Source organism: Ixodes scapularis, unplaced genomic scaffold (genome assembly GCF_016920785.2).
Source record: "Ixodes scapularis isolate PalLabHiFi unplaced genomic scaffold, ASM1692078v2 PGA_scaffold1__304_contigs__length_218370807, whole genome shotgun sequence".
Taxonomy (NCBI): Eukaryota; Metazoa; Arthropoda; class Arachnida; order Ixodida; family Ixodidae; genus Ixodes; species Ixodes scapularis.
In genome coordinates, this window is record NW_024609846.1 from 53,035,581 (window position 1) to 53,062,662 (window position 27,082).

Below are 27,082 nucleotides of genomic sequence, written 5' to 3' on the forward strand. Positions count from 1 at the left end.
TTCTGCATACTGTTGGTGCCCGTGGTACTGCTTGGGCTGGAAGCCAGGTAAGTTTCGCGCAGAACCCCCTTCCCATGTTTCGTATGTTTCCTCTATCAGTGATTATCCTACAAACCCCTTCGGGGGAGGTGTATAACCCCCCTCCCCCTTTTTTTTCTGAAGGCACGCCCTTAATTTGCAATGACTCCTCTATTCTAAATGCCCCCCTCCCCCTAACCACTCCCTAAAAATGTAGACCCCCCCCCCCCAATTTCAATTCCTGGGGAAATCCCCGGCCTCTATGATTTCTGAAATCCGTCCTGCAGCCTGGTGTGCTCACCGTGTTCTCAAATATGGTCCCTCGATTACCGACCGATGACGTTGTAAAAATGCCATGTTGCCGCCTGCCGCGATCCTAGCGATGGCACAGCAGGAAAGATGAATACGGCAGATAGCCGCTCTGCTGCAGGCCACACTCCAGCTTGACAGTGCGCAGAAGCTTCAGCAGTCATGAGTTGAAATGTCACGACGACAGCGACACTCGTGTTCGCTTGTACTTATTGCCGGAACTTCTACGGCCAACCGCCAGGATCGCGGCATACGACAAGATGGCATGCCGGCTCGTGTAACGTCATTTGTTGCGACTTACTCTTGATGCATGACCGGTATAAAACGTTAAACACAACAGACGAACATGCGTTAGAGGCGCCGTTAAGCGCGAAACACATATACGACGAAACCGTCCGATCCGACGTCCGACCGCGCAATACGACGGTCGGAGGCGAGGCTTTTCAACGCTCTCCGATGCTACGAAAACCCTCTCCCCCCAAGGTCATTCCGGCAGTCCGCACGTCGGATCGGAAGGTTTCGTCGTACATGTGTCTCGCGATTGCATCGAAGCGAAAGCCCCAGGAAGTCCTCCATTATTGGAGTTGAAGCCTTGGAAGCGTCCTCTTTAAAGGGACACTGACAGGGTATTTATGCTCGCCGAGGTTTTTAGTTGTACGTGACATATGAGAGCTCAACTACCCAGAACAGAATTTGCGGCTCGAAATTCGGTTTCTTTCCGCCCGAAAACCGCCGATCAAGAACTGGCCGGTTCGAGTCTCGCTCACTCTCTTTTTCGCGGTCACGGACCGTTTTCTAAGGTATCGATGCGACCACCAAATTTAATCAAAGTCGTGGGTCACTGAAGGCACACACTCACTATTAAAAATAGAAAAAATTATGAAACCCATTTTTTGTGGCTTTTAAAAAGCTGTAAATACGTTGATTGAAAAAAAAAAGTTCCATAGACAACCGGAAGCATTCTGTGCGTTCGTCGTTTCGCGTATCGTGGGACTCGCGGGGACGGCGATGGCAGCGGACGACGGACGTGGGACCTCTATTTCAGAACTGTCGCTCGCGGTACCGGCGAATTCTGTCTACCGTTAAAAAGAAATTTGGGACTGATCAAAAGAATTGGTATTCGTCCCGTACGACACGCCCGACCACCAAGCCGATTTGCACGAAGACGTCGCCGAGCCGTCGCTCCCTTCTCGTGGCTGAAGACATCGCTCGCGCAAACGTCAAGCACGACGTGTCTACTTCGAGTTGAATATGCACGCGTACGATTTCTTTACTAGGTGCGAATGTCCCCAAAGCGTGGTGCTTCCCGTCTTCGACCCGGGAGTGCCTTTGCTAGAGAAAAATCGACAGCAAACTTTCCAACTTACAGTTTACCGGCTGATTATTACTAAGAAAAGAGATCCACCATAAAGGCGTTGCCCCAGTAGCTCAGCGGGATTCCACTTCCGGACGCGATAGCGAACGGACGTGTCATGCATCGCTCCTCGCCAGCGACGGAGGCCGCTATCGGCCGCGGTGATAACGTTGCCCCCGTTTTGAAGGAGCATCGTCTGCAGCTGCCGACATTGCCCACCGGTGAAGCGGCGAAACTCAGCGTGGTCCTTCACGCTGACCTCGAAGGGACCGTACCGCCTCGAAGACTTCCGGGACCCGTTGAAACAGGTGGGCGTCTTGTCAGACGTGGCGGGTCTGGGAGCCTACCAGATGAGCCACGTCTGGCTGCTCAAGTTGCGGACGCCGGAGGCCAAGGCGAAGCTGCTGCAAGCCGAGAGTCTTCAGGTGAAGGGGAAGACGTGTCTGCCGGTCGACCCCAACCGGAGGGAGCTTCGCGTCAAGCTCCACTGGGTTTCCTTTGACGCGCCTGTGGACTCGATACGGCGAGCCTTCGAGCCTTTCGGGGAGGTGAAGGAGGTTTCCCGAGAGAAGTGGAAGGTCGACGGCTTCGTTGACGTCGACTCCACTACCGTCGTTATGCGCCTGGCCCTCAAGGAGGGCGTTGCCCTCGAGAGCCTCCCGCACCAGCTCCGTGTCAGCGGAGGCAACGTTTTGGTCGTAGTTCCCGGGCGGGCGCCAATATGTCTCCGTTGCCGTCGCACGGGGCATATTCGCCGCGACTGCCGGGCTCCCCGGTGCACGGAGTGTCGCGCCTTTGGACACGAGGCCCGGGACTGCGTCAAGACGTACGCCCGTGCGGCCTCCAGCAAGGTCACTGAGGAGTCCACGGAGCTGCTGATGGATGAGGACGAGGCTGAGCAGGCTGCGTCCCCGGCTACGTCAACGGCGAGCGTAGCAGCCACTCCCGAGGGTGTCGCGGAGCCTTCCGAAGTCGATGCCACGCCGGTTGCTGGAACGGCTGGCCGGGCCGAGTCTCCGGACGTTCCGTCCGTCGAGGCGTCGAGACCTGGGAACACGGCCGCCGGCACGAGCGACGTCACCGCCCCTGACTTGTCAGGGGAATCGCCCATGGAAGACCAGGACTCTTCGGCAAGCGGTGCGGCCTCGAAGCGGACGCGGGACGACGGAAGCGGGGACCCTAACGTGACGAGCCAGGAAGAGCCACCCTCCAAGGCAGCGCCCCTCTGGAGAAGGCGGCTCCAAGTCAAACAGAACATTCCTGTGAAGGACCAGAAAGGGGCGCAACCATCCCCCTAACCTGGAGTGGCCGGTGGCTTTCGGACGTCGAAGTCCGCTCGTTGGAAGGCCAACTTCTCAGAACTTAAGGTAGGCACCATACGGTCTCCCTTTCCCTGAATGGCAATTCGTCTCGAGGCAGCCTTAAGGCCCGTTCACACATTTGCGTTCGGAGCGACCACTATGCTTACGAACGAATACAACCGCTGCGACTTCAACGACAACTGTGCGCGACGTGTACACACACATGCAACCGCATGCAACCATACGAAGCAACAGCCAATGAGAAACGAGCTTCAGCTCTTGCTCCTAGCCAATAGGAAGCGACCCAGCTACGCTTACAAACATGGCGGACGGTTTCGTGCCCGACGCGGGGTAGCGGGGTCCTCACCGGAGCAGCCCGAGGGTTCGGCTACGGCGTACAGTCACGAAGATCTGCTGTGCGCCTACAATAGCTGTGTAAAGGCTGGTTCAGACATCTAAAACGAACCCGTTATCCGCGACTGCGTCCGTTGTGACCAGAGCGACCGGAGCGATCGCTCTGCGCCGCGCGTACACTCCTGCTACCACTGCAACAAGCGCAGCGGGTCGGCAGCACGGCGACCGCCTCTCCGTTGCCGTCAGCTGTTTCAGCGGTGCCTCCAAAAAGAAGGGGACGCGCTGCCACTCACTTGCGTAACATAAAATAGACAGACCGTCTTCTATGACCTCAAGCTTTATTACTCTTTATTTCAGGATACGCTTGCAGGGCAGTGCATTAAAAAAAGAAAAAGATGCAGTACGCCGTCTTGGACGATCACGACTTTAATACACGACTTTGCCAACAGTACAAATCTCGCCACACGCCTTTTTTACGATTATAATACACGATGTAATCTTAGCAACGATATAGCAACGTAGAAATATAATGTGACAGACGATGCGAGCGTTCAGGATTGCTAACACTAATCACCTTTTTCGGGCGATGAAAACGAGTAAAAGATTCGCATCCTTTGTACGGTACGCACCAGTAATACCTTGAACTTGAGCACACGCAAGGAGTGCGCCAAAAAAGAAATCCGGGTGATGTTTGAGGACACAAATGCTAAGAAAGCACCACTGTAGTCGAAGTAAACAAACACGACGGCACGGGCGTTTCTGCTGTCTTGAGAGTGCCGCCACGAGATCGCCGCACAAGTAGGTGGATCTTCCCTTCTAGTACGTGCTGGGTTATCCTAACGACACACGACGAAAATTCACAGTCAAGGATAGCCCTTTTACGGGGAACGATGAGCCTTCACCACACCGTCCTGCCGACGATCACCACCGACGCCATGTTTGCAAATAGAAGGAGCCTGGAACGACCGGCATGCAACGCGCGCGACCGAGCTCCTCGACCTGTGATTGGTCTGTCGCTCCCGTCGTTCCCGAACGTAACGAAAAAGTTCAGCCCGGCTCAACTCCTTGCGTTGCGAACGAACACGAACGAAACGACCGTTTGGCGCTTCGTTGCTATGGTAACTTGTCGCTCCAACCGGTTGCATTCGTTCGTAAGCGTAGTGGTCGCTCCGAACGCAACTGTGTGAACGTGCCTTTACGCGTGGCCACGATTAATGTTCGTGGCCTGTCAGCCAGGCGTAGGCAGTGCCAGTTGAGCCGTTTATTTTCTGAGAACGAGCTTGATATTATTGCCGTTCAAGAAACCAAAATTGAAAGCCAGGAACAGACTGACCGTATGGTGCGAATTTTTCAGAATTATTTTAACGTTTGCGTGTCGCATGCTGTTGGGTTTTCCGCCGGCTGTTGTTTGTTTATTCGGCGGTCAATTGGAGTGGTAGAAACAGCCGTGCATTCTTGTGGTTCCGGGCGATTTGTTTACTGCGATTTTTCTTTTTCTAACGCTGATTGGCGCGTTCTCTGTGTCTACGCGCCGAATCGCGAAGGTGAACGCAAAGTTTTTTTTGAAAGCCTGAGCACGTATCTCGATTGCGAGCGGGTAATTGTTTTTCTTGGTGATTTTAACTGCGTTTGTAGGCCACAAGATCGAGCGAGTCATGCTCCTGTTCGAGACGCGAGTTCCTTTTCTTTGAATGATCTTGTTTCGGGGCATTGCTTAGAGGACGTGGCGGCCTGTATGAATCAGGGAAATGTACAGTTCACGCATTTTCAAGGCCGGAGTCATGCGAGACTGGATAGGGTCTATGTTTCTCTTGATCTTTTACCTCTTTGTAGCGATTACTCTGTTAAGCACATGTCTTTCAGTGATCATGCGTTAGTCATGTTTACTCTTGGCAATAAGACAAAATCACCTAAATGGGACTGGGCACTGTGGAAGCTCAACAGTAGTATTCTTACGGATGAACCTTTTAGAGGAAGTGTGAGTACTCTTTTTGAAAATTTATATGGTAACGATAATGCATTGTGGGCTGTTCGTTGGGATCTTTTTAAAGAAGAAGTAAAGATGGCTGCAATCGAGAGAAGCAGCACCCTTAACTATCAGAAAAAGAAAGAAGAGGATGTTTTACGGCGTCAGTTAAACGGTTTTGTAACACTAGAGAGCGCAAATCCCGGTGAATTTATGCGCGAAATAAAAGAATGTAAAAGTAAATTGGAACTGATCGATGTCGAGAAATACAGAGGAGCGATAGTAAGGGCTCGAAGCGACAAGCTGTGGATGGGTGAAGCTCCGACGAAGCGCGCACTATGCGACGAAAAAAGTTACGCGCAACGTAACGATATCAGGGAAATCTGTTACGGAACCACGGTGACGCGTGACAGGGCGGTTATTGAAAGGGCTTTTGTGGAGCATTATCGAAATTTGTTTGGGCGTATCGCGTCAGTAGACGACGGGTTCGATGCGGATTTTTTGTTTTTGATGCCCCAGCTAGAACAGCACGTGTGCGACAGCCTAGAGGTGCCTATCACCGTGCCGGAAATCGAAGCTGCCATCGATGAGCTGACGAGTGGAAAGACCCCAGGGCCGGACGGCCTTGGTGCAGATTTTTATAAGTCTTTTAAGCATGCGGTGGCGCCTGCGCTGTATGAGGTAGTGACCGAAGCCTATGAGAAGCAGATGTTACCCCTATCTTTTCTTAGGACGCACACTGTGCTTATCCCTAAGTACAATGATTCGGTGAAACTCTTGTCAGTGGGATCTTACAGGCCGATTACTTTAACAAACGTTGATTATAAAATTTACATGAAGATTTTAGCTAAAAGATTACAAAGGGTTATTAAAGTACTCGTAGGGCCGCATCAGACGTGCGGCATAAAAGGCCGTACGATTTGCACGAATATACATGTAACTAGAAGCGTTTTAGAATGCTGCGACGCCTTTCAAGGCCGAGTAGCAATGTTGCAACTCGACTTTGAGAAAGCGTTCGATCGTGTTTCGCACCAAATACTTTTTCGTATTTTGAAACACACCAATGTAGGGTACATTCTGTTAGAAGGTTTGAAGATGGCTTATAAAAATTGCATTACAAGTTTAGTTGTAAATAAGAGAGTTACAGAAAGCATTGAGATACGTTGTTCAGTTAGGCAAGGTTGCCCACTTTCGCCCTTGCTTTTTGCTATATTTTTAGAACCGTTTTGTTTGAGACTTCTTCGAAACGATAACGTACGTGGTTTTAAGCTAAACGCGAATGAAGTAAAAGTCATGTCGTATGCGGATGATCTTGCGGTTCTTTGCGTGGATCAAGAAAGTATTCGCGAAATTGTCAAGGTTGCCTCTTCTTTTTGTGCGAAAACCGGGAGTGTCATTAATTGGGACAAAACGGTAGGGTTTTGGCACGGTGATTGGGATAGAAAACCAAATGTTTTTATGAATGTTAGGTGGGAGAGTTTACCCACCAAGTATCTAGGTGTGCCGTTAGTGCATTATCGTGACAGTACTTCATACTGGAATGAAGAGACTCAGAACGTTAGAACAAAGGCGGAAGGGTGGAGGGGGAAGGATTTGTCTATTTTCGCGCGTTCCACTGTGTGTAATGTTTTTTTGATTGCGAAGATTTGGTATGTCTTACAGGTACTCTATATGTCTCGGGCCAATGTGCAGAAGTTCCACAGAGTTCTTGCTGTTTTCTTATGGAACTCAAATTGGGAGCGCTGTGCCCGCACAAATCTTTTTCGTTCAGTGCGAAGTGGCGGACTAGGGCTAGTACATTTATTTATAAGGCAAATTGTTTCGAGATTTATGTTTCTTAGGGATCAAAACGACCCCTTCTTACGTACTGTAATTCAAGTTCGCCTGCAAAGTTTTCTGCCTGAATTTGTTGTGTCATCCGGTGTTGTAATAGGCGCAGGTGTTCATGGGTACATGAAAGAAGTTTTATGGTCTTTCCGCATGTTGAAAGTCCGTTTTTCTATGGAATATTTGGCTACAGTTTCAAGGAAAAAATTGTATAAAGATTTAGTCGATGTTTTGTTTCCTATACCATTGTATAGATCATTATACTGTGTCGGCGGTGGTTTAGACGTACTAAAAAGAGTGAAAAGAATGCCGGTCAGGCCATGCGTTAAAACCTTTTTCTTTCAATTACATTGTGGCGTTCTTCCGGTGAAAACTTGGCTGGAGGAAAAGGGTTTATTTGTCCCCTGGTCCACTAATTGTTTATTGTGTAAAAAAGCCGAAACCGTAGAACACGTGTTTATCGAATGTTGGGACGCTGTGTTCCACTGGGACATCCTCCAGCGCACCCTCAAAAAAGATTTACCTGTCAACCCACGCGGTATTCGTTATCTGGCTGTGAAAAATGAAGATGAAATTCCGTATGATATGATTATGTTATTGAGTCTCCACGGTATGTGGAAGACGAGAATGAGTTTACGACACGCAGACGTGAATGTTCGCACTGTGCGTGAAAACTTTATTGAAAACATTGTCTATGTAAGAGAAGTTTATCGCGCCCTCGCCGAGCCTCCAGACTGGTTACCAGTGTTGGATCAGTTGGCCAGTTTTAAACGCTTTTAACCGCCACGGCCTTCGTACGGCTGAAGTGCTTTAGCCTTTCCCTTTTGTGTGTATTGTAAAAAAACCTGTCTAAGCAGGCAATAAAGAAAAAAAAAAAAAAAAAAAGCCCCAGTAGCTCAGTGGGAAAGATGTCCGGTTCACATGCGGTAGTTCCGGGTTCGATCCCCCGTGAAGCTCTTTTTTTTTTTTCTTTTTTCAAACATTTCTGATGTTTACATATCTTTTTATTATTTTTACAATCATCACTGAAGAAACAAACAAATGTTGTGGACGATACTTCGCTGAATTGAATGGTATGGGATTTCCGTTTTGACACCTGCGAACTCAATGTAATCACTTTCCACAAAATGCAAGGAGCATATAAATCAGGTAGCGTCCGCTTTCCGAGGTGCCCGTATATGTTCTACAGGAATTGCAGCCAGCCATTGGTCCCGATCCCGTTGATCTTTCGGAAACTCTGTCGCACAATGCCACTTTTTTTCGGATGCAGGACATGTGAGCCAGCTCTTCACGCAACATCTTGGGTGTATTCTTTTCGGAGCCGATCATGGAAATTCACCACGGGCACTCACTACTCATCTCCACCTCCTCAATGTACAAAACAACTCATCTTGGAGTACAGAACAACGAGCGGAACAAACATAACTGCAAAAGTATCGCACGGCGAGCAGTTCCCGCACGCCGCATATCGTGTCGTCTGCTACGGAGAGGAGAAAAAGAAAAGAAGAAACACGCACGGTCGGGTGTAGCCACGTGACTTCCGCCACTCACTCTCTTCTCCCCACTTCACCGACCTCCGTCGGGTTTCGGTTTCGGTTTCGAGCAGTTGCGTCTTTTGGCTTTATTAAAAAAACACGCTACTCTGTTGCAAAATATTAATTGGGTAGTCCTCCGACACCATAATGAAGCGTCTGGCAAAAAATAAAATTTTTTTTTGAGGGGTGTCAGTGTCCCTTTAAAAGGATACTGAACCGATATTTCGAGCTCACTAAACAAGGCCGGGCGGATAGGCGGGAAGCTGCAAAACCAAAAATATCACTCATACGGCGATATATCTAACGGATCGCCGTATTTTGTGGAAAGGAAGTGCGTGATTGAACCCGGCCGGCGGGCCGACGAGACCAACGCGCGTCACGATTCCCATTCTCTCTCCTCCGCGCTACGTCTCGTCAAGCTGGTGAACCGAAGCGAGGAGGAGAGAAGCGAGGTTGCTTTTCCTCATTCTCAAATTCTCCCGGAGGACAGTTACGTCAAAGAACTCGCTTGATCGCGCCCTTCTTTACCAAAGGTACGGCCATCCGTTTGAGATATCGATGTACGAGTGATGTTTTGGAGTTCGTAGCGTCCGGTTCAACACTTCTGCAGCCTTACTTTGCGAAATCCAAATTTCGGTTCAGTATCCCATAAAAGGGGCCATGCAACGATATTGTGTACGAATGTTCCTCAGTTTACTCGAGCGTACTGGAACTAGTGGGACACAAGGATACTCGCGCGCAACCCCACTGACCACGAAGCTGCTTTGTCACTGCTTTATTTCACGGATAAAAGCGGACGTTTTCGTTCCGTCTCTCCTTCGCAAAACTTGATGATAAAGTTGCGGGGATCGCATCGTGTGTGTTGTCAATAATTCGATCCCCATATGATATCATCCTCATACTTCGCTATCCCCACGGTGACGATATTTAAACGTGACTCATACTGTGGACACCAGAACTGCGTGAGCAATCGATGTGGGCTCATGAGAATCAATGCATCGACATGCGTTCGGGTAGCGACTCGCGACCAATCGCTGCGATGACGGAAATAGCCGAACCTTAACATTATGTGGAACTCGGCGCGTTCCCTGTGCTTTGCCAACCCCAGTGCGTGACTATGATAAACATTGTCGGCACATGATTGGCTCCAGATCACGTGGACGCTCCTTCTGGATGCGAGTTGACGGGGCGAACGTTCCTGGTATTTTTTTTATTATTTTTTTGCGACCGGTATTGCGTAGAACTAAAGACTACCCCGTGTTTCATAGGTTATGAATGTCAAGTATTCATTTAAAACTGCATTTACAGAAAGTTAAAAAAATACTGCGTCGCCCTTTAATTTTTTTTTTTTTTTTAGCATCACGTATACTTTTAGCTACAGCGCACGTAAGTGAAGTAGACCTTACGTATATAGGATACCACGCACCTAATTCGCATATCACTCTGAACCCTAATTAGGGTCGCCCTTCTAGGAATGCTGCCTTCAGTGGCGCTGCTGGTCACATCACTGAGGTGCCACAACGAGGGCCGACTCTCCGGCTCACACAAAACCTGGAGCGAAATTCCATGGGGAATCGTCTTTCTCTTCGGCTCGGTACAAGTTGCTTCGAAGCTCGTCCAGGTAACAGGAACTAATTTCTGCTATACCATTGAGGCACGCTAATGCTGGATCTAGGTTATGTTTCTGCGACTGAACTGACCTGTGACCTATTTCAGAATACCATTGGAAGCGATTCCTAATGCAATATCAGTTTCTTTCGTTTTGGTCCTGTTCATAGAAAAAACGATACACTGAAAGAGGCGGGCATCCCTTTTAAAGGAATTACTACTTCCTCCGGAAAAGTGGTAATCTAGAAAACAATAAAGAGAATATGTATTGACCCGGTTTACATCTCAACCTTATATCGATTGATTCGCAAGGGGAAGCAAAATTAGGTGTATAAATTAATATTTGTTTCGAGGTTTTACTTCCACTTAAATGTTTCAATTCATTGCCCACTTAAAAGTCGTCTAGATGTGTATCTTTTTGCGCCCCTTCATTGTAACAACTCAATATTGTCATTTAATGAAGCAGCTATATATTTGTAGCCGTTCTCTTGAAATGTCAGTGTTCACATTCCGGTTGATCAGAGATTTCATATTTCGTGAACAATATGCAGCATTTCGAGGGGAATGGGATACGATCAAACGCCTCTTGCGGAGAGTGGTCAGAAAATCCAATCTAAAGGTGTATAAAAATTTCTGGAAATCCTCGTAATGTGCAAAAGCGCATAATAAAATGTGTATCTTTGTCTAGACGTGCGATCTTCTGGGGGAAATCTTCAACCATTTCGACAGGACGTTCTGGGTGCGGACATCCCCGCTCGGGGTGCAGATGATACTCGCCACCATGGCGTCCCTTCTGGCGGAGATAACCGACAAGAGAAAACTCGTTCAAGGGATGATGCCCATCGTCTCCAACATTGTAAGTGCTGCGCTCAATCAGGAAGAAGGTTTGATGTTATGCACGCGTTCACCAAATACGGCAGTATAGTTGTACCTTCGCCACCTTGCAGCCGCGCAGTCCACACCTAAAACCAGGTTACAGGCTGTGATCCGTACGCCGAATGGATTCAAACAACTTCAAATTAATAGCGAACAATCCCGCGGTCTGCACAGCGTACACAGTCACACGAAAGGCGTCTGTTTTGTGATAGATGGGTTTACCCAGCCAGGGCCGTAACCAGGGGTGGGGGGGGGGATAGGGGGTTCTGATTCCCCCCCCCCCCCCCCCCCCCGAAATTTTTTTCTGGGTACGGCCCTGGTCGGTGCACTTGCAGCCAGCCGATTTTAATCTCCACCTCTGCGCACGCGCAGTGGCGCCGGTCGGCTACCGGGTACCAAACCGGGACCGGTTCTCCGGTTTGCTGCAACTCTCCATTATATGCCACCGATGCACATGATTCATAGGCGAAAATAAGACAATAGACACTTTCAAAATGGCCGCCGTTGTCCCCAAAACCCCCCCCCCCCCCCCCCCCCCCCCGAAATTTTTTTCTGGGTACGGCCCTGTACCCAGCTTTGTGCACATGAGGTAAAGTGAGGGATAGAGTCTGCCATTAACTAGGCCGAAGCCCACCACGAGGAGAAGGGCCGAGCTCCGGGTCTGCTTCGTCGCCTTCTAACTGGGGTACACAACAGCGGCGTGCTAGCGCTATAAGTACGACGAGGGGGATCGGCAACCAAGTGTGCTAACGCAGACCAGCTCGGAGCACGTGTCGCGAAAGCTCGCGCTGCAGAACCCCAGGAATCCTAGGTACAATCCCCACCCCTGCCCGTTTCGATCTGGATGAGCATCGTACCGGCGTGCGGTCGTGTATCACTACTGCGTGATGCAAGTTCAATACCCAAGGCTAGCAGTCGCACTGCACTGGCAAAGTAGTAAATTTCTCATCTACAGTGGGAAATATTGTCACCCTCTCTGACAGACTAAACTCCCATTGTCTAAACAACAAACGACTAATTTATTTGTTTTGTATACGTATGACAAACAAGAGCTCCCCCCTTCCCCTGACATTCAGTCACTTTCAGTAACAATACTCAAGAGACTTGTCAAACTTGCCATAAAACAACAAAAAAAAAAAAAAAAAAAAAACCGCTCCTAAAGCCGGGAACACATTTGCGAAAAAACGAACCGAAAATCGGAGAGAAATCGGAGGCTGCGAAAATCGTTGCTTGCGATTTTCGGAAGACGAACCACATAAGGTGGAATGCGCGGCGCGGAAATCGCAATGCACTGCGGTTTTCGTGCTCCGACTTCAGGAGGCTGTGCGGTAGTCTGGCGAACTGGCGTCCCATATTTCGCGCCTCTTAAACACTTCAGCTATTAAAACCTCGTCGAATGCCACGCGAGCCTTTGTACCACCACCCTTTGATAGAGAAAGAAGGGGTTTTCCACGAAGGTTGAGATGAGAACGCAGGGATGGCATACGATGTGCCTGCGGTGCTTCCGAAGCTGCGTGAGCCGCCATGTTGCGAGCCGATCGTTTCTTTTCGTTCCGTCCCGTCCCGATTTTCGGAAAAGGGGAGGAGCAAGGGAAAAGGAGCCTAGCTGCCGTGCGACTTTCGTCTGCGGTTTTCGCACAAAATTCGGTTTTTTTTCGCAAATGTGTTTCCGGCTAAAACGCTTTTTTTTTTTCAACGGCAGGCGACGTTTAAGAACATGTACCCAACGTACTATGCAATCCCTGTCATCGTTGGAGCCTTCAGCAATCTCATCATGCCTGCGTCTGTGCCGCTAGTCATCTTGCATGAGGTGGCCAGAGTGTCCTTCCTGAAGCTGGTGAGTACTTTACGTTTACTGAAAATGGCCTGGTCACTTCTTTTTTCAGGAATCATGATTTATTGTAGTCGATATATTGCCATGCGCGTCGCAAAGCGAGCGCGTGTGTGGCCGAATGGTTATCGTGCTTGACTGTCGCGCGGAACGTATAGGTTCGATTCTAGTTAGAGGACTGCCCTTTTATTTATTCTTTCAACCTGACGCTCTCGTAAGTTCGAGAACATCCTCGTCTGATCGAGTTCTGAATGTTCTACGCGCCGAATGTTCTAGGATGAATGTTCCAGAGACACACGCGGGTACAAACGGTGCTCCGCGTGGCGAGCCGGAGTCAGTCTCGCCCCAGCGATCAATCCTGCTGTTACGCCGCTATTGACGCCCGCGACACTCAATAGTTCCCTTCTGTTTCCTTTCTGTTTTGGGCACAAGTTCGCCCCATTAAACGTTTATTTAAGTTTTCGTCGCCTCATCAATCGTTATTCGCGACAATATTGTGATAATAAACGGAAAGTGATAATCTCGTTCCTTCAAATCAAGCAAGTTCAAGTGCAAGCAGAGTACCAAAAAAAATAACCGCGTCAAGATACTGGCGCGACTTCCATGCTTCAAGGGCCCATGCGTAGTGTATACTAATATCTCTCTTTTATCTTTTTTTTTTTTCAAACTTTACTGAAAGCGTATGCGCTTTCAGTAAGAATCCGAATTGCTCTTGTAGGGCGTGTTCAGAGAAAGACGGTCATAGGGGTGTCATGCCTATTTTTTTGTTCTCACTTAAATTTTATATAAGGTAGCAAAACCTGTCCATACGATAAAATAAACCTTACTACTTAAAAAAGAAATCTTAATTGTTTTTGTGAAAAAAAAAATATCGCGTCCGAGAGGAGGTGGAAGAACCATTTTCCCAATTGCGCGTAAACGCAACTTCGAGGGCCACAGGAGTACACAATGCAAATTTCTGGAACGTAAACATGTTTATGTATAAAGCACGACGCCTGGTCTACTTGAACTAGTTAGATATATTTTATATAAATTTATATTCCAAATAAAATAAAATGAAAAACTTGACTTCTTGGGCAACTCTTCTTTATTTAAACATTTTTCTGCGATTTTTTAACACATATTAGAATTAAGTTTTTAAGCTGAAACTTTTTGTGCAGAGAGCTTCATGTTTTTTTTAGCTTTGAACAAAAATGTTATCCCTCAGTTATTCTAAATGCTTTTTGCACTGCGCCTGCGAATTTTCTAAATATATAAAAAGTCAAAATTGTGAAATATTTGTGCAACAGTTTAAACAAAAAATCCTCGATATTTTTCTAAACTTTTCTGGATAAAGCCTTCGAAACGGGTAATTCAAAATCCGTAAAAACTTGTTGTACTAAATTGGCTACAAAAAGAAAAGATACACGTTTTCATAGGTTTATGTGTCAGTCAATTACCGGTGTAGGGTTTATACTTCAGACGATAAAAACAGCGCAAAAAAGAAATGAAAGCCGTTTACAATTCCCTGTAGCGCCGGTTGGAGCGCAGCTCTTGAGGAGGAGGATGGAAGCGTACTGAGGGACAGGTGACTCCTTAAAGGACACATGCAAAGGAAAAAAACATTTTTTTTAGACAGCTTAGATGGAAAAAGGATGTCATAAAACGATTTTACAACGAAGAAAAAAAATTTTTAGAGCTATATTTACGGCGCTATACGAATTTGTAGTTGGCGCTCGCGGGAGCCGCCACTGGTCACGTGGTAGGCCCGCGCGCCGCCGCGATGCGTCGCCGCCGCACGCTGAGCGTTGTGCGAACGCTGCTTCAACGCGTTTCTCCACGCCGCCGTCGCCGCCGCCGCACAAGTTCGTCTGCTTCGGGGCGCCGCCGCCGTCGTCTGACCGGCGCACAGGTCTATCAGGTCTGCTTGCGCTTTTTCAGGAGTTTCCTTTGGGCTCTAAAAGTTACTTATTCATCTTAGTTTTTTGTTATACTTCAAACAAAGATGAATAAGTTACTTTTAGAGGCCATAGGAAGCTTCCAAAAGAACGCATGCACCACGTGATAAATAAAGACCAGTCACGTGATAAATACGGACCACTTTTCCGCGGTGCCCGCGGGTGCCAACTACAAATTCGTTTTGCGCCGTAAATACAGCTCTAAAATTTTTTTTCTTCGTTGTAAAATCGTTTTATGGCGTCCTTTTTCCATCTAAACCGTTTAAAAAAAATGTTTTTTTCCTTTGCATGTGTCCTTTAAGGTCACGTGACCTCACGGGGGAGGTCGGGTGACGTCAAGGGAGTCATGTGACCTCGGGGGAGGGGGGTCACGTGACCTCAGGAGAATCACGTGACCTCAGGCGGCCACGTGACCTCAGGGGGTTCACGTGACTCCAGGGGGTCACGTGACCTCAGTGGGGTCACGTGACCTTAGGGGGTCATGTGACCTCAGGGGTCACGTGACCTTGACGATGACAATTTTATGACGTCATCAGTGACGTCACTGATGACGTCATCAGTGATGATGACGATGACGATGTGGATGCCAATGATGTCATCAGTGATGATGACGATGACGATGCGGATGCCAATGACGTCATCAGTGACGTCACTGATGACGTCATCAGTGATGATGACGATGACGATGCGGATGACGATGACGTTATCAGGTTGCATGCAACCTGGATTGCATGCAACAGGTTGCATAAAACTCGTTGTATGCCATCTGCATGCAACAGGTTGCATGCAACCTGTTGCATGCAACTCCCGAAGGAACCCGAATTCCTTCCGAAGGAACCCGAGGTCCTACCGAAGAAACCCGCGGTCCTCCCGAAGGGACCCGATGTCCTCCCGAAGGACCTCGGGTTCCTTCGGGAGTCCTCGGGTCTCTTCGAAAAAATTTACCCATAATGCACCGCGCGGTTACGCCGGCGGCGACGGCGACGGCGACGCCGAAGCCGCTCAAGCCGGAAACGGGCGCCTAGAAGCTGCGCTCTAAAAAAAAAAAAAAAAGAACGACGTACCGCGTGAGGGCAGGCAAAGAAACAGCGCTCTGTCTGTGTCTGCCTTCATGCGGTCAATCGTTTTTTGCGCCGTTTTTAAATTCTGAAGTACGTCATACCAACTCGCCCAAGCCTCAACTTTAGAGGGGTTTATGTCTCGTTCACCAGTGTTATTCAAGCATTGCATCCACAGTGACTGTACTTGGTTGCATTATCCGCCAGACACCATAAAACACACACACAAAAAAAAGAAAACGTAAAATGTGTTTTTTTTTTTTTGGCAATGTGGTTAATATATTTTTTTTTTTCGGAAACCGAATTTGGCGGCGCCTTCGGTACTTAGGGTGCTTTGTTTGGTTAATTGCACTGCACTGCGCTACGTTCCCGGGGTGGTGCTTTATTGCGGGTAGTCGAAGGACAAGATGGTTCGATTAATTTCTCTAGACATTACTGTACTGCGTTTCTAATTGCGATAGACTGTAGTAGTCGTTACGACCGCTATCTCAGCCAGCTCGGCGTATCAAGTGACACCGCGTCGAAGCGCCCTTCTCGAAGGTCAAACGGCACTAACACGACCTTGGATTGACTTGTATGGCTCGTAGCATAACGAAGCACACGAACAGGAGATGTGAAAGGGTAACTGCAAAGAAAAAAGGTGTTTTTTAAACAGCCTAATTGGGACAAACATGTAAAAAACAAATAAATTTTCCACACACACACACAAAAAAAAAGAAAAATACAGCGAGACTGATTTTAGTTTGCAGCTATTTCGTGCGTTTTAAATCGCGCGCCACAAAATTGGTATTATACGTCAGGGAGTGGCTGTTATGCGTCACGGAGTGGCTGCAATACGTCACGGAGTGACGTGCTAGCAACTCTTCTCATTGGCTAAGAGATTGATTAACAGCTTAGATCTTGGTTATTAAACCTTTGTGATATGTTGCAATTTCATCTTCAGCGGCATATTTTTACGTTTAAACAATAACTCATGTAATTAGAGTTATTATTATTTACAAAATATTTACAAGACGGGTACTTCCGTTTGGATTCATACCATAACAAACAAAAGCTTCACCATTCTTTCATGGGCGCCGAAGTCTCTGCTGCCGCATGTCTCGCCTACCTCGACTAGTCGTTTCGCCTGAAGGCCCGTTCACACTCTTGCAACCGAGAACGACCGAGAGAGACCAGACCGGTTTTTAAGCCTCTTGCGATCTCTTAGGACAGCTCCGCTGCAGAGCACCCGGTCCTAAGAAGTCGCAAAAGGCTTAAAAACCGGTCTCGTCTCTCTCGGTCGTACTCGGCTGCAAGAGTGTGAACGAGCCTTAAGTGATCAGTATTTCGTGTTGACCCAGGTCCTTGAATGAGACTTCCTGAAGTGAAGTAGTGTGTGTTTAGCAGCTGTCGCAGGTGTTAGTGATAGGCAGTGACGCGGGGTTTTGGCTTTCATAACGAGGTTTGTTACTTTCGTTGTCCTCTTTGCTTTCTTGGCGTGCTTTTTTTTTTTTTTTTTTCGCTTGCGCGTGCAACTGTTGATTTTTTGGAGATATCAGCTCTTGTAAAGCGGCGCCGTTGCTCTGTAAAGTAGTGCCAGATGAGTGATGAGTGACGTGTTAGCGTCACGTGACCTTGGAGAGGGGCGCATTGATGCCTTGTCACTTGAAACGCTGAATTGGCCGAGATGGCGATCGTAACCTCCGCTACAGTTCAACGTAATTAGAAACAGAGTATTGTAATGGCTAGAGTAATGAATCGAGCAATTTGGTCAGTATACTGCTGACAGTAAAGTACTGCAATGAAAAAGTAGCACAGTGCAGCGCAATCTACCAAGTACAACGGCCTCAAAGCTGAACGTACCGTAAAGTTCAGCTTTCTTAGCCAATATCAACCACATCTTTAATAAAAAAAAAAAAAAAAAAAATCTCTTTAGATTTTTAGTATAATGATCCGTGGTGTCTGGGAGACGATGGGACCAAGTACAGCCACTGTGGATGCGGTGCTCGAGTACCACTAGTGGTTGAGACATAAGCCCTCCAATGGTAATTAACTGCAACATAAACCTGGCTACCTTTGTTTTCCTAATTTAAAACAAAATAATACAACATATTTTCGCGGATTTTTAATTACCACTTTTCAAAAGTTCATCGAGGGAAGTTTAGAGAAAATAGAGTGTATAAGTATTTTTTTTATTGCCGTTCAAACATTGCACAATTATTACATTTTCGATATTTAGAAAATTTCCGGGCGTATTTAAAACAAAGACTTACAATAGTTGAGCTCAAATGTTTCTGTTAAAATTGAACAAAGCATGAAATACTGTTCAAAAAGTTTCAGTTTCAAAACTAAATTCTGAGATATGGCAAAAAATCGCAGAAAAATGACTAAATATGAACGAGTTTGGTGCCAATCCTTCCACAGCCAGAGCTGGTATACTTTTATCAGAAGACCGGTGAGTTGACTGAGCAATGATCGAAAATTGAGAGATGAAGTCTGTGCAGTATCCGAACGGGCCAAGGAATGCTTCGTGTTCCGCTCGCACTCCTGGCGCGGACAAGAAAAGAAGGAAAGAATAAATGATAGCCTCCAGTTTAATCCTGACATGACATATCTTTCTACCATGATATTTAAGACGACACGCTTTTCACCGATGTATATTTGCAAAATAAACTCACATTTTTGTTCCCGAAAAAGTACAATACAAACTATAGACGTTGTTTTAAAACCAAAGACAAGAACAAAAGTAACGGCGAAGACTCAGAGTGTTGTTTCGTTGCCCGACTAAAGTGAGACCTCGATATCTCAGACAGCAGGGGTCACATAGATGTGCCCATAATGTGACATCACTGCGCAATGGCACGGTTAGACAATTCAGTCGTTTCTCTGCTTGTTTAGTGTAGCAGCTATAGTTTTCACCTGCCACTGTATATTACAACGCTAGTTCCCCGTCTGGAATACTGACGGCCAGCTGGGCGGATGCAGGTATCTTCTCTGGAGAGGGTCAGCGTATAACATGTTTAAAAAAATACCCCCCCCCCCCCCCCCTCAATTTTATACGTGCAGAAATCAAAAGAGGGTCCGCCACTGCTGACGACACTTTCTCACTTTAACTGAAGTTCACTGACAGGCCAAGAAAAGCAGGGCGTAGTAAGTCCTGGGCGCATCAGTCTCGCTTCGGGATGAGTCACGAAGTACAAAAACGTGATCCTCATAAGCCACGCCCGCCTTTTCTAAAGTTGGCAGTGACTGTAGCAGTCAAATTATGACGAAAACCACGCTGGCCCTCGATGCGAGCACTAAAACAAAGACACGCGGTTGTTAGCTGCAATTTTGTCTTGATCGCAAGCGCGCGCTGTTGCTCACGCGAGCTGACGCGTGTGAACGGTCAGAACCATAGCCTCCTCTATACTCACAAAGCCTGGCAGTTCGACGACCGAGCCATAGTGTGCCCGGTCGCAGACTTATAGCGCGAGGATCTTGTAGCACAGACATCAAAGAGTCATTTCTCGGTGAACCTGGACGTCAGAGCGCAGCTTTTGCAGCGGCGAGGACCCGAAAGACACTTGTTCGCTCGGGAGAAGTGTATTTCGGCGTCTCGCCGGAGCGGGGCGCTAGTCACGCAGCTCTACTCTCGTCCGTTGCCGCTCCACCTTTTCCATTTTGGGCGGCCGCTTCTCGCGGCGATCTGCCATGCTTTTTTCAGTATATAGGAGGCTACGTCCAGAATAGATTGCCCGTAATACTTTGTCGTCGCGTCTTTCTCTCGTTCGCAGTTCATCCTGGGCCTCCTGCTGAAATTGCTCATTATCACGATGGTCTTGATCACCGTCAACTCGGCAGGAAAAATGATCTACGGCTTTGGCCAAGCAGCCATTTAAACCTTGGAGCACCGACAACGTTAGCAGCCAAGTTTCCCGTAGAGCGCGAGGATTCTAGGAAGCGTTTTTGAGGATCGTGCGCACATTGTGGACGACGAAAATTTTTTTTTTTTTTTAGCGCAGCAAGACTTATGATGTGCTTCCCACTTCAAGACATTCTTATTTGACCATAGACGGTCGCAAGATGCCACGTCGAGTGACACCTTGCGGCGATTGTTTTGTTTATTCATGATCACAGTATATGCGCTAGTTCGTACACCTTAACGCAATGGGTCACTCGCCGCCGTCAAAGCGGTGTCTTCATCTTGAAACACCCGCCACCGAGGCACTTCGGCCTCAACCCAAGTCGAACGATTTGAACTATTAGCATAGTGTACAACAGTTTAAATGTGTAAGAACAACCAGGTAGGGGAACTTGATCCCCTTTCTCTACTACTGAGTCTCCGTCGCCATATTTGCTTACTTTTTTTTTTTAATTTACCGGGTCAAATGTGACATCAGATGAAGTGAAACCGCACAATAAATTTTTCACAAATGTGACCTTCACTATGTTCGCATGAAGCTGATCTGGCAACATAATACGACAAAACTTTGACGTATAACCCTAGACTATTTTATCGTGAGTAGCGCTATTTTGAGAGCGAGAGAAAAGACGGGAAGGGCTATCGGCACTTTCGCCCCTTGCTGGTGCGTTCGAAAGAGTGAAAGTCCCGGGTGAGAAGCTTCGCCGGTGTTGGGTGTATGTGCTGCCCGAACTTCGTTCGCGCTTTTTTTTCTGCTTTAAACTCTCAAACCTAATGGACCTTTTCCACATACCGACGGCACCAGGCGGTGGCTGCACGAACTAAAAATCGAGGAAGTGACCTGCCTGCGCTACCAATCGATATAGGGAGCTACGCTACCAGTTTCTTCGCTCTCTGAGCAGCGGCGCCTGCCCAACGCGACTTTAAAGAGGGGCATCCGTGGCGTCCACCCAAACGTCGTGTTTTCCTTTCCGTCGACGTTCTTTTTTTGTGTAACACAATTATATATACTGCAGTTACGTGTTCCACTCGCTGATATACAGCCTCCTTCCGAATTTCCTCGATTTTTCGTTACGACTTCCGCCGCTTGGCATCGGGCGCTTGCGCGTGCGCAGAACGCTTCTCGGAAAAGGTCGATTAAAGCCACGGGCTTGGATGGCGATAGTCCCCCGGTCATCGGGACACCATCGCTCGGTTAGGGTGCACGAATAACGGCAGAAAGCATCGACTTCTGTCCGAGGACCTATCTAGTTTGCACGGAATCCGGCGAATGCGGCTGCAATGTCTAAGCTTCATCGCTTTCCACATGACTCCGATCTAAAGCGGAAATGGGTTGTGTCCGTAAACCGAAAAGACTTTTCCCCAACGCCATTCTCTCCACTGTGCAACCCATAGCAACCGTGCTGGCGTTCCTACGTACGCCACTTCCGCGCAGCGCCGCGTCGCTCGAATCTGATCTATATAAATAAAGCCGCGCGGTTAAAGCCGTTTTTTGTAGAGATGTTTTATATGAATTGGTAAGAATAAAGCGAAAATAACGGCACGCGTCATTGGCCGAAATCGTTTCACTGACCTTGGGTGCGATGATTGACAGCTCTTGTGATCAACCACTGGCCAGAGATATTCCCCTATCGGAGGGAATCAGCTTAATAAATACCCAATCACAATTTCTATATAGTAAGAATCTGTTCAAGTATATAATTTCGGCACGTTAGAGTTGAAATTTGCGACTCTTCGTAACTGAAAGGACAACGCAAGTGACGTTGACGTTAGGGCGACGTTCAGAACGCAAACAATCTTTGCACTCGCTGCAGCGGCCAAGACGGAGTGGACGGTAAAAACTGAAGATTCGGCTCGTGGAAGTTTTGACCCAAACCCCGAAGGCCCGAGGGAAACATTCACAGTTTCGCCTCATATTTCAGGAAATTGTCTCGTCAATGTCACCTTTCCTGACTCAGTAAACGCACTCAGGACCTTGAAACTCCCCCTTTCCACCAATCACTTACAATTATACATTGGTGACGAGGATGGTGGCTGTAGCACAGCGCCCAGCCCCTTGTTTGACGCATCACTCGTCACCACGACAGATAGATCAGGCTGGAACATCCGTATCACTGGCCCAGATGACAGCACAGATTTGATCAAGTGAAAGCTGTTCTGTCATCTAGGCCAGTGATACGAATGTGCCAGCCTGATCTATCTATCGTGGTGACGAGTGATGCGTCAAACAAGGGGCTGGGCGCTGTGCTACAGCAACAGTATGGCAGGGAGCTCAACACCGTGGCTTTTGCTTTACGGACTCGGTCTTCTGCTGAGAAAAGGTACTCTGTGGGGGGGAGAAAGGCGTTGGCTCGTGCTTTTGAGTGTGAGCACTGGCACGTTTACCTGTGGGGACGTCGTTTTATATTGAGAACAGATCACCAAGCACTGGCGACTTTGCTGGCATCCAAGGAATCGGGACACCGCGGCCATTGCAAATATCAAGATGGTCTGCACGGTTGCTGTATTACAACTTCGACATTGAGTACCAGCTAGCAGGGCGCGGACAATAGACCCTTTCCGGAATTCAGTCTGGCCACTTTGATTAATATCATCATCATCTGAAAACGGCATATGTGCTATACTAATGGCGGCCTTCCGTTTACTGATGAAGGAAGAAGTTGAAGATGCTCCTAAGCAGATGATTCGAAGCCTATACATTCTAGATGTTAGCGCGGCGTGAAGCAGAAATTGGACGCAAGAGCTGCGTAAGCATTCATTTCTAACTCGGTCCCAGTCAATCTGTTAGTAGCACTTACTCGGCTTCAAAGCCACTTGATGTATAGAACTCTATCAAGGCGTCTATATGGGTTGGCGTTTCGTTCCGACTGGCTGCATTTGTTTCGCCATCGACACTAAAAGAGACTGAAAAATAATTGTGAAGTTCACATTCTCGTTTACCGTTGACCTTTAAGTGACGGTGCCCTGCTAAATACTGCAGACCACAGGTTCATTGCCGCCATTAGTATAGTAAAAGAAACTGCGATTTGAGTCACCAGATGGCACTGAATTCCGGGAAGGGTCTATTGCGTGGCTGATGCGTTGTCACGGTTGTCAGCGGAAGATTTTACAGGTCAAGAGAAAGAGAATATAGTCTCCAATGTTACATCATGTGTAGCCAAGGAACGGCTGCAAGAAGCAACCGCAGCAGATGCTACTCTGCCGGACGTTGTGCGTTTCGTCCACGAGGGATAGCCCTCAAAGAAGTCGCTGGCCAATAGGCTTGTTCCATTTTACCACGTTCAGGAAGAACTGTCGGTGGTTGACAAGTTTGTGCTGCGGGAGGAGAAAGTGATCATACCTGAAGCTCTGACGCCGTTGATGGTATACCATCACGGCGACAAAGTCTTTGCCTTGTCCGCACACTACCAGAATGGGCTTCATGTCCACAGCGTATACGCTATGCACATGAAGCCCACCCTGGTATTGTGCGGACAAAGCAAAGGCTCAGGGACTGGTTTTGGTGGCCTCGCATGGACCGTCAAGTGGAGTTAAAAGTCAGAACTGCCACGTTTGTTAGGAAGCAGACAAGTTTGCAAAGATAACGTAATAAGGCAGGCGAGCTGGTTGAAGTTAAACATTTCTAAAACCCAAGACGGAGGCTACGTTTTGTGTTTGTCTCCTCTTTGTAGCCTCCGTCTTGGGTTTTAGAAATGTTTAAGTCTGCGAAGCCTGTGCCCGCTCCGCTGCAGCCGGTTGCTTTACCGGATCGGCCATGGCAGAAGTTGGCCATGGATATTGTCGGACCACTGGCTCGAGCACCACCATACAAAACGTTTGTGATGACACTGGTATACAGTATCACTCGAGATGGCCTGAGCTCTGTTTTACAAGCCATGTGACCTCTCAAACGGTCATCGAGTTTCTGCGCTTAGTGTTCAGCAGGGAAGGGTACCGCGAGGAGATTGTAACAGATAAGGGGACGCAATTTCAATCCAAGGAGTTCGAGAATTTTCCTCAAGAAAGGGGAATTCCGGCACTGCTTGTTTTTAGTACACTATCCGCAAGTGAATGGAATGATTGAAAGTTTCAGTCGGGTCTTAATTAAAGGGGCACTCAAGTGGATTCTGAGATCGTCTATTTATTGTCATAACTCAATCTGCGGGCTCTAAGCATCCTAGAAATCCCAAAATTACGTTCAAGGGCGGCCGATTTCCCTATTAAAAATCCAATCAAAGATCGCTGTTCTGCGCCTAGGCGCACGCCGTCAGGGGTGCTGTCGGACGGTAAGGCAGCAGGGAAGGGCGTGCGCCATTCAATCACGAGTGACGGCTTCCCGGCGGATTGATCCTTCGAACCGGCGGAGTGATCTTCCGAATGTGCGCGTATTTGATGGATTCTCGTTGGGACTCATTTTGTTTACTTCGGGTCTTGCGTCGTGCGGAGAGGGACCTGCCAAATCTAACACCGTTGGAGGTGGAAATTCTTCGGCGGACGGCAGATATCAGCTCAATCTGCTACGACGTCACTCCTACGCGCGACGCCGATGCCTCGAACGCGACGGACTCGGACGACACTTCGCGATGCTCAATGTCGACAACGGAGGAAGACGACGAAACCGACGACGCAACCCAGCGGCTTGGGAACACCAACTGGTAGGTGATGAGCTGTTTATTATACCTCTCATATGTATAGCTGATGCTGGTTTTCTGTTTTAAGGTGCCAATGCAGTTGCTGCGTGCCGATGGAAACCGTCGCAGAGTGTGTCTGCTGCCGTGACTACCCGGCCGCCGTTCGCAAGCAGCAGGGCCGGCAGAGCTGCGTGACAAGCCACCCGGATTTCGAGGGGCTGTGCCTCGATCCGGGTGTGCTACAGCTGGCCTTGTTGAACATGCGCCACTATGGTGAAAGAAACATGGGGGCAACCTCGAACAAGTGTGTAAAACTTCGTGTTACCGGTCGCGAAACTTGCTGTTCTGCCTCGGCCCCCGTTTTTCTTGCGTACGCATTGAAGCGGCGTGATAGCTTTGAATAGAAATCATCATTAGCGTTCAACTGCTTTTGAATGTTTTTCGCTTTGCGTGTCTGCTTTTTTCTTGTTTGCCGTGCGTTTTGGGTTCCATGCCCATGCCTCACGATCGCCTCCCCTTGGTTGTCTGAAATCATACAACTGCCGGTAGAATGCTGATTTTCTTGTTCTTCCAACATCTCATGGAAACACGTTTCAGGGACAACTTTTCCTGGACACGTATTGTCGACGCTGACGTTTCATCGACACTCGTTACGCGAATTGCACGCTGTAGGGACACTTCATCGCGCGTGTATCCCTCGGGCCAGTGTCAAACCCCCCCCCCCCCCCCCCCCCCTCTTCGCCTCCGCTTTCCCTTGGCGACAGTCAATGGTCCAATGGGAGTCAACTGCCGGTTGAATTTCGGGGAAATTATTCTTCTGGCTGCCGAGAGAATAGATGTTACGTGGCTTTATAGACTGACATGGAGTCAGAGTTGGACTACTGTCTCTCGTCGGTTCTTGAGGCTGCTCAAGTAGTCAGACATTGCAAGGAAAACGTAGTCAACTATTCAAACGCAAAAAAATACAAGGGGAGTCACACAGACGCCGGCAACATCGCATTTCAATGGTCTGTTTATGGGCGAAGGCGAGCTTCTTGCCCACACTCCATTGCGCATGCGCGGCGCCTGTGGCGTCTGCTAGGGGCGCTCCAGTTTGTTTATAAACATGAGTTGGTGTATAGTTAGTTGTGCCGATCATTTGTTTGTTTGCAAAAACATCACATGCACAGCGAAAGTAAACATAAAAGAGAACCATAATATATGATGGTTTTTCCGGGGAAACAATCACAAGAGAGGTGTAGATTTCAGAGTAGCGAATATTGCTTATTACATCTGATTAGTCTGGTCATTGCCTCAGGTGTATGGCTGGTGGGTGTTCCTTACATTCAATAAATGTGGATATTGTTTCAGGCGCTTCCGGTTCGCTGCCTATAGGCAGTGTGTGCTTTGGCTTTGGCGGAGACTTGGACAGAAGAATAGGCGACCACTGCCCTCCTGCATGGTCAAGGCAATTAGAGGTCACTTTGCCAGCGACACCTACTCCGGGTTTCGGTACCCCTCCCTTTAAAAAAATAAAAGCGCTAAACAATGCATTGCCCAGGAGTCGTTCTTCGCCCAAATGTAATGTTAGGCGTTAGAACCAGATGACAACTTATTTTTGTCCAGTTCAATGTCATTATCGATTTTCATGTTTCAGCGAGAACATTGGGAGTTTTCATTGGTTGCCATCTTCTTGGCGCCTTTGAGCACTTACTGCTATACTCCGTGTCACCTAACAACCGACTGCTGTGGATGCTACGAGCCATTGAGGCGAATCGAAGGCACTTTGAGAGTTTCCCATAACCTTTGAGAAAAAGCACGTTTTTTCAAGATAATTTTTTTTACCGACTTGACGGATTTTGTGAATAACACATTATTTTTGGAACAACGCCACTAGATACAGACGAAGGGAAAGACTGGAGAACACGAGCATGGACAGATTGTTTTCATGTAAAGCCTAGCCAAGTGCTGTGTTCTCGGAGCCAAATTGGCTAGGAAGACTCGAACACTAATTAGGAATTCTTGCTCTTATTCCTGCAATGCACATACAAGTTACCCAGTAAAAAGGCATCTTTACTTGACATTCTTTTCAGCTAAAAATTAATCTTTTGCTAACACACAAAGGGGAGAGGTGGGGATGTAGCCAAGTGTTGAGTGTGCATGTGTTGGCGTTTGCAACTGTTGCAGATGCCACAGTGTGTAACTGCACTTTCAGCATGCTCCTCGGAGCTTGGATAATCATGCAAAAGGTCGTGATAAAACAAGCCAGAACATCAATTAGCAAGTTGTGTCAATATTATAGGTTGCTTTGTGAACAAGTCAATGATTGAAAGGAGACAGTGTTGCAGATTGGGGGGGGGGGGGGGGGGGGGGAATTGTGGTGTAGACTGGAAACTGTTTTTCCCTTTCCAAGTATGAATGGTGTTGAGGTTAGGTGTCCTTGTGCTGTCAAGCACATTTGCCCGAATTTAATTTTTACAGTTCCAGTCTAACTCCAGGATGAAAACCCCATTTATTAGAAAATAACGGGAGAGCTGCTTTGCCAAGGCGCAGCCTCTTCAGGATGTCAGCGTGGGAGCACATGAAAAGAAAAGTCAATACTGTATTACGTTTGGGGGACATGGAAAAATGTGATG

General features: G+C 47.9%; 1 protein-coding gene across 1 annotated transcript; it reads left to right on the forward strand.

Moving 5' to 3' along the window:
- LOC121835716 lies at positions 1–19,834 on the forward strand. Its single transcript, XM_042290165.1, has 5 exons — positions 1–47; positions 10,137–10,285; positions 10,961–11,128; positions 12,851–12,985; positions 19,730–19,834. The coding sequence occupies exons 2-5, from the start codon at positions 10,139–10,141 to the stop codon at positions 19,832–19,834; spliced, it is 555 nt and encodes a 184-aa protein (XP_042146099.1). The 5' UTR covers positions 1–47; positions 10,137–10,138.
- The last annotated feature ends 7,248 nt before the right edge of the window (positions 19,835–27,082 follow it).

Bases quoted from the DNA above. Each gene is read 5' to 3' on its own strand.
- LOC121835716 (XM_042290165.1), top strand. From the start codon at position 10,139: ATGCTGCCTTCAGTGGCGCTGCTGGTCACATCACTGAGGTGCCACAAC. The intron at 10,286-10,960 runs GTAACAGGAACT...ATCTTTGTCTAG, and splicing joins TTGCTTCGAAGCTCGTCCAG to ACGTGCGATCTTCTGGGGGA. The intron at 11,129-12,850 runs GTAAGTGCTGCG...TTTCAACGGCAG, and splicing joins TGCCCATCGTCTCCAACATT to GCGACGTTTAAGAACATGTA.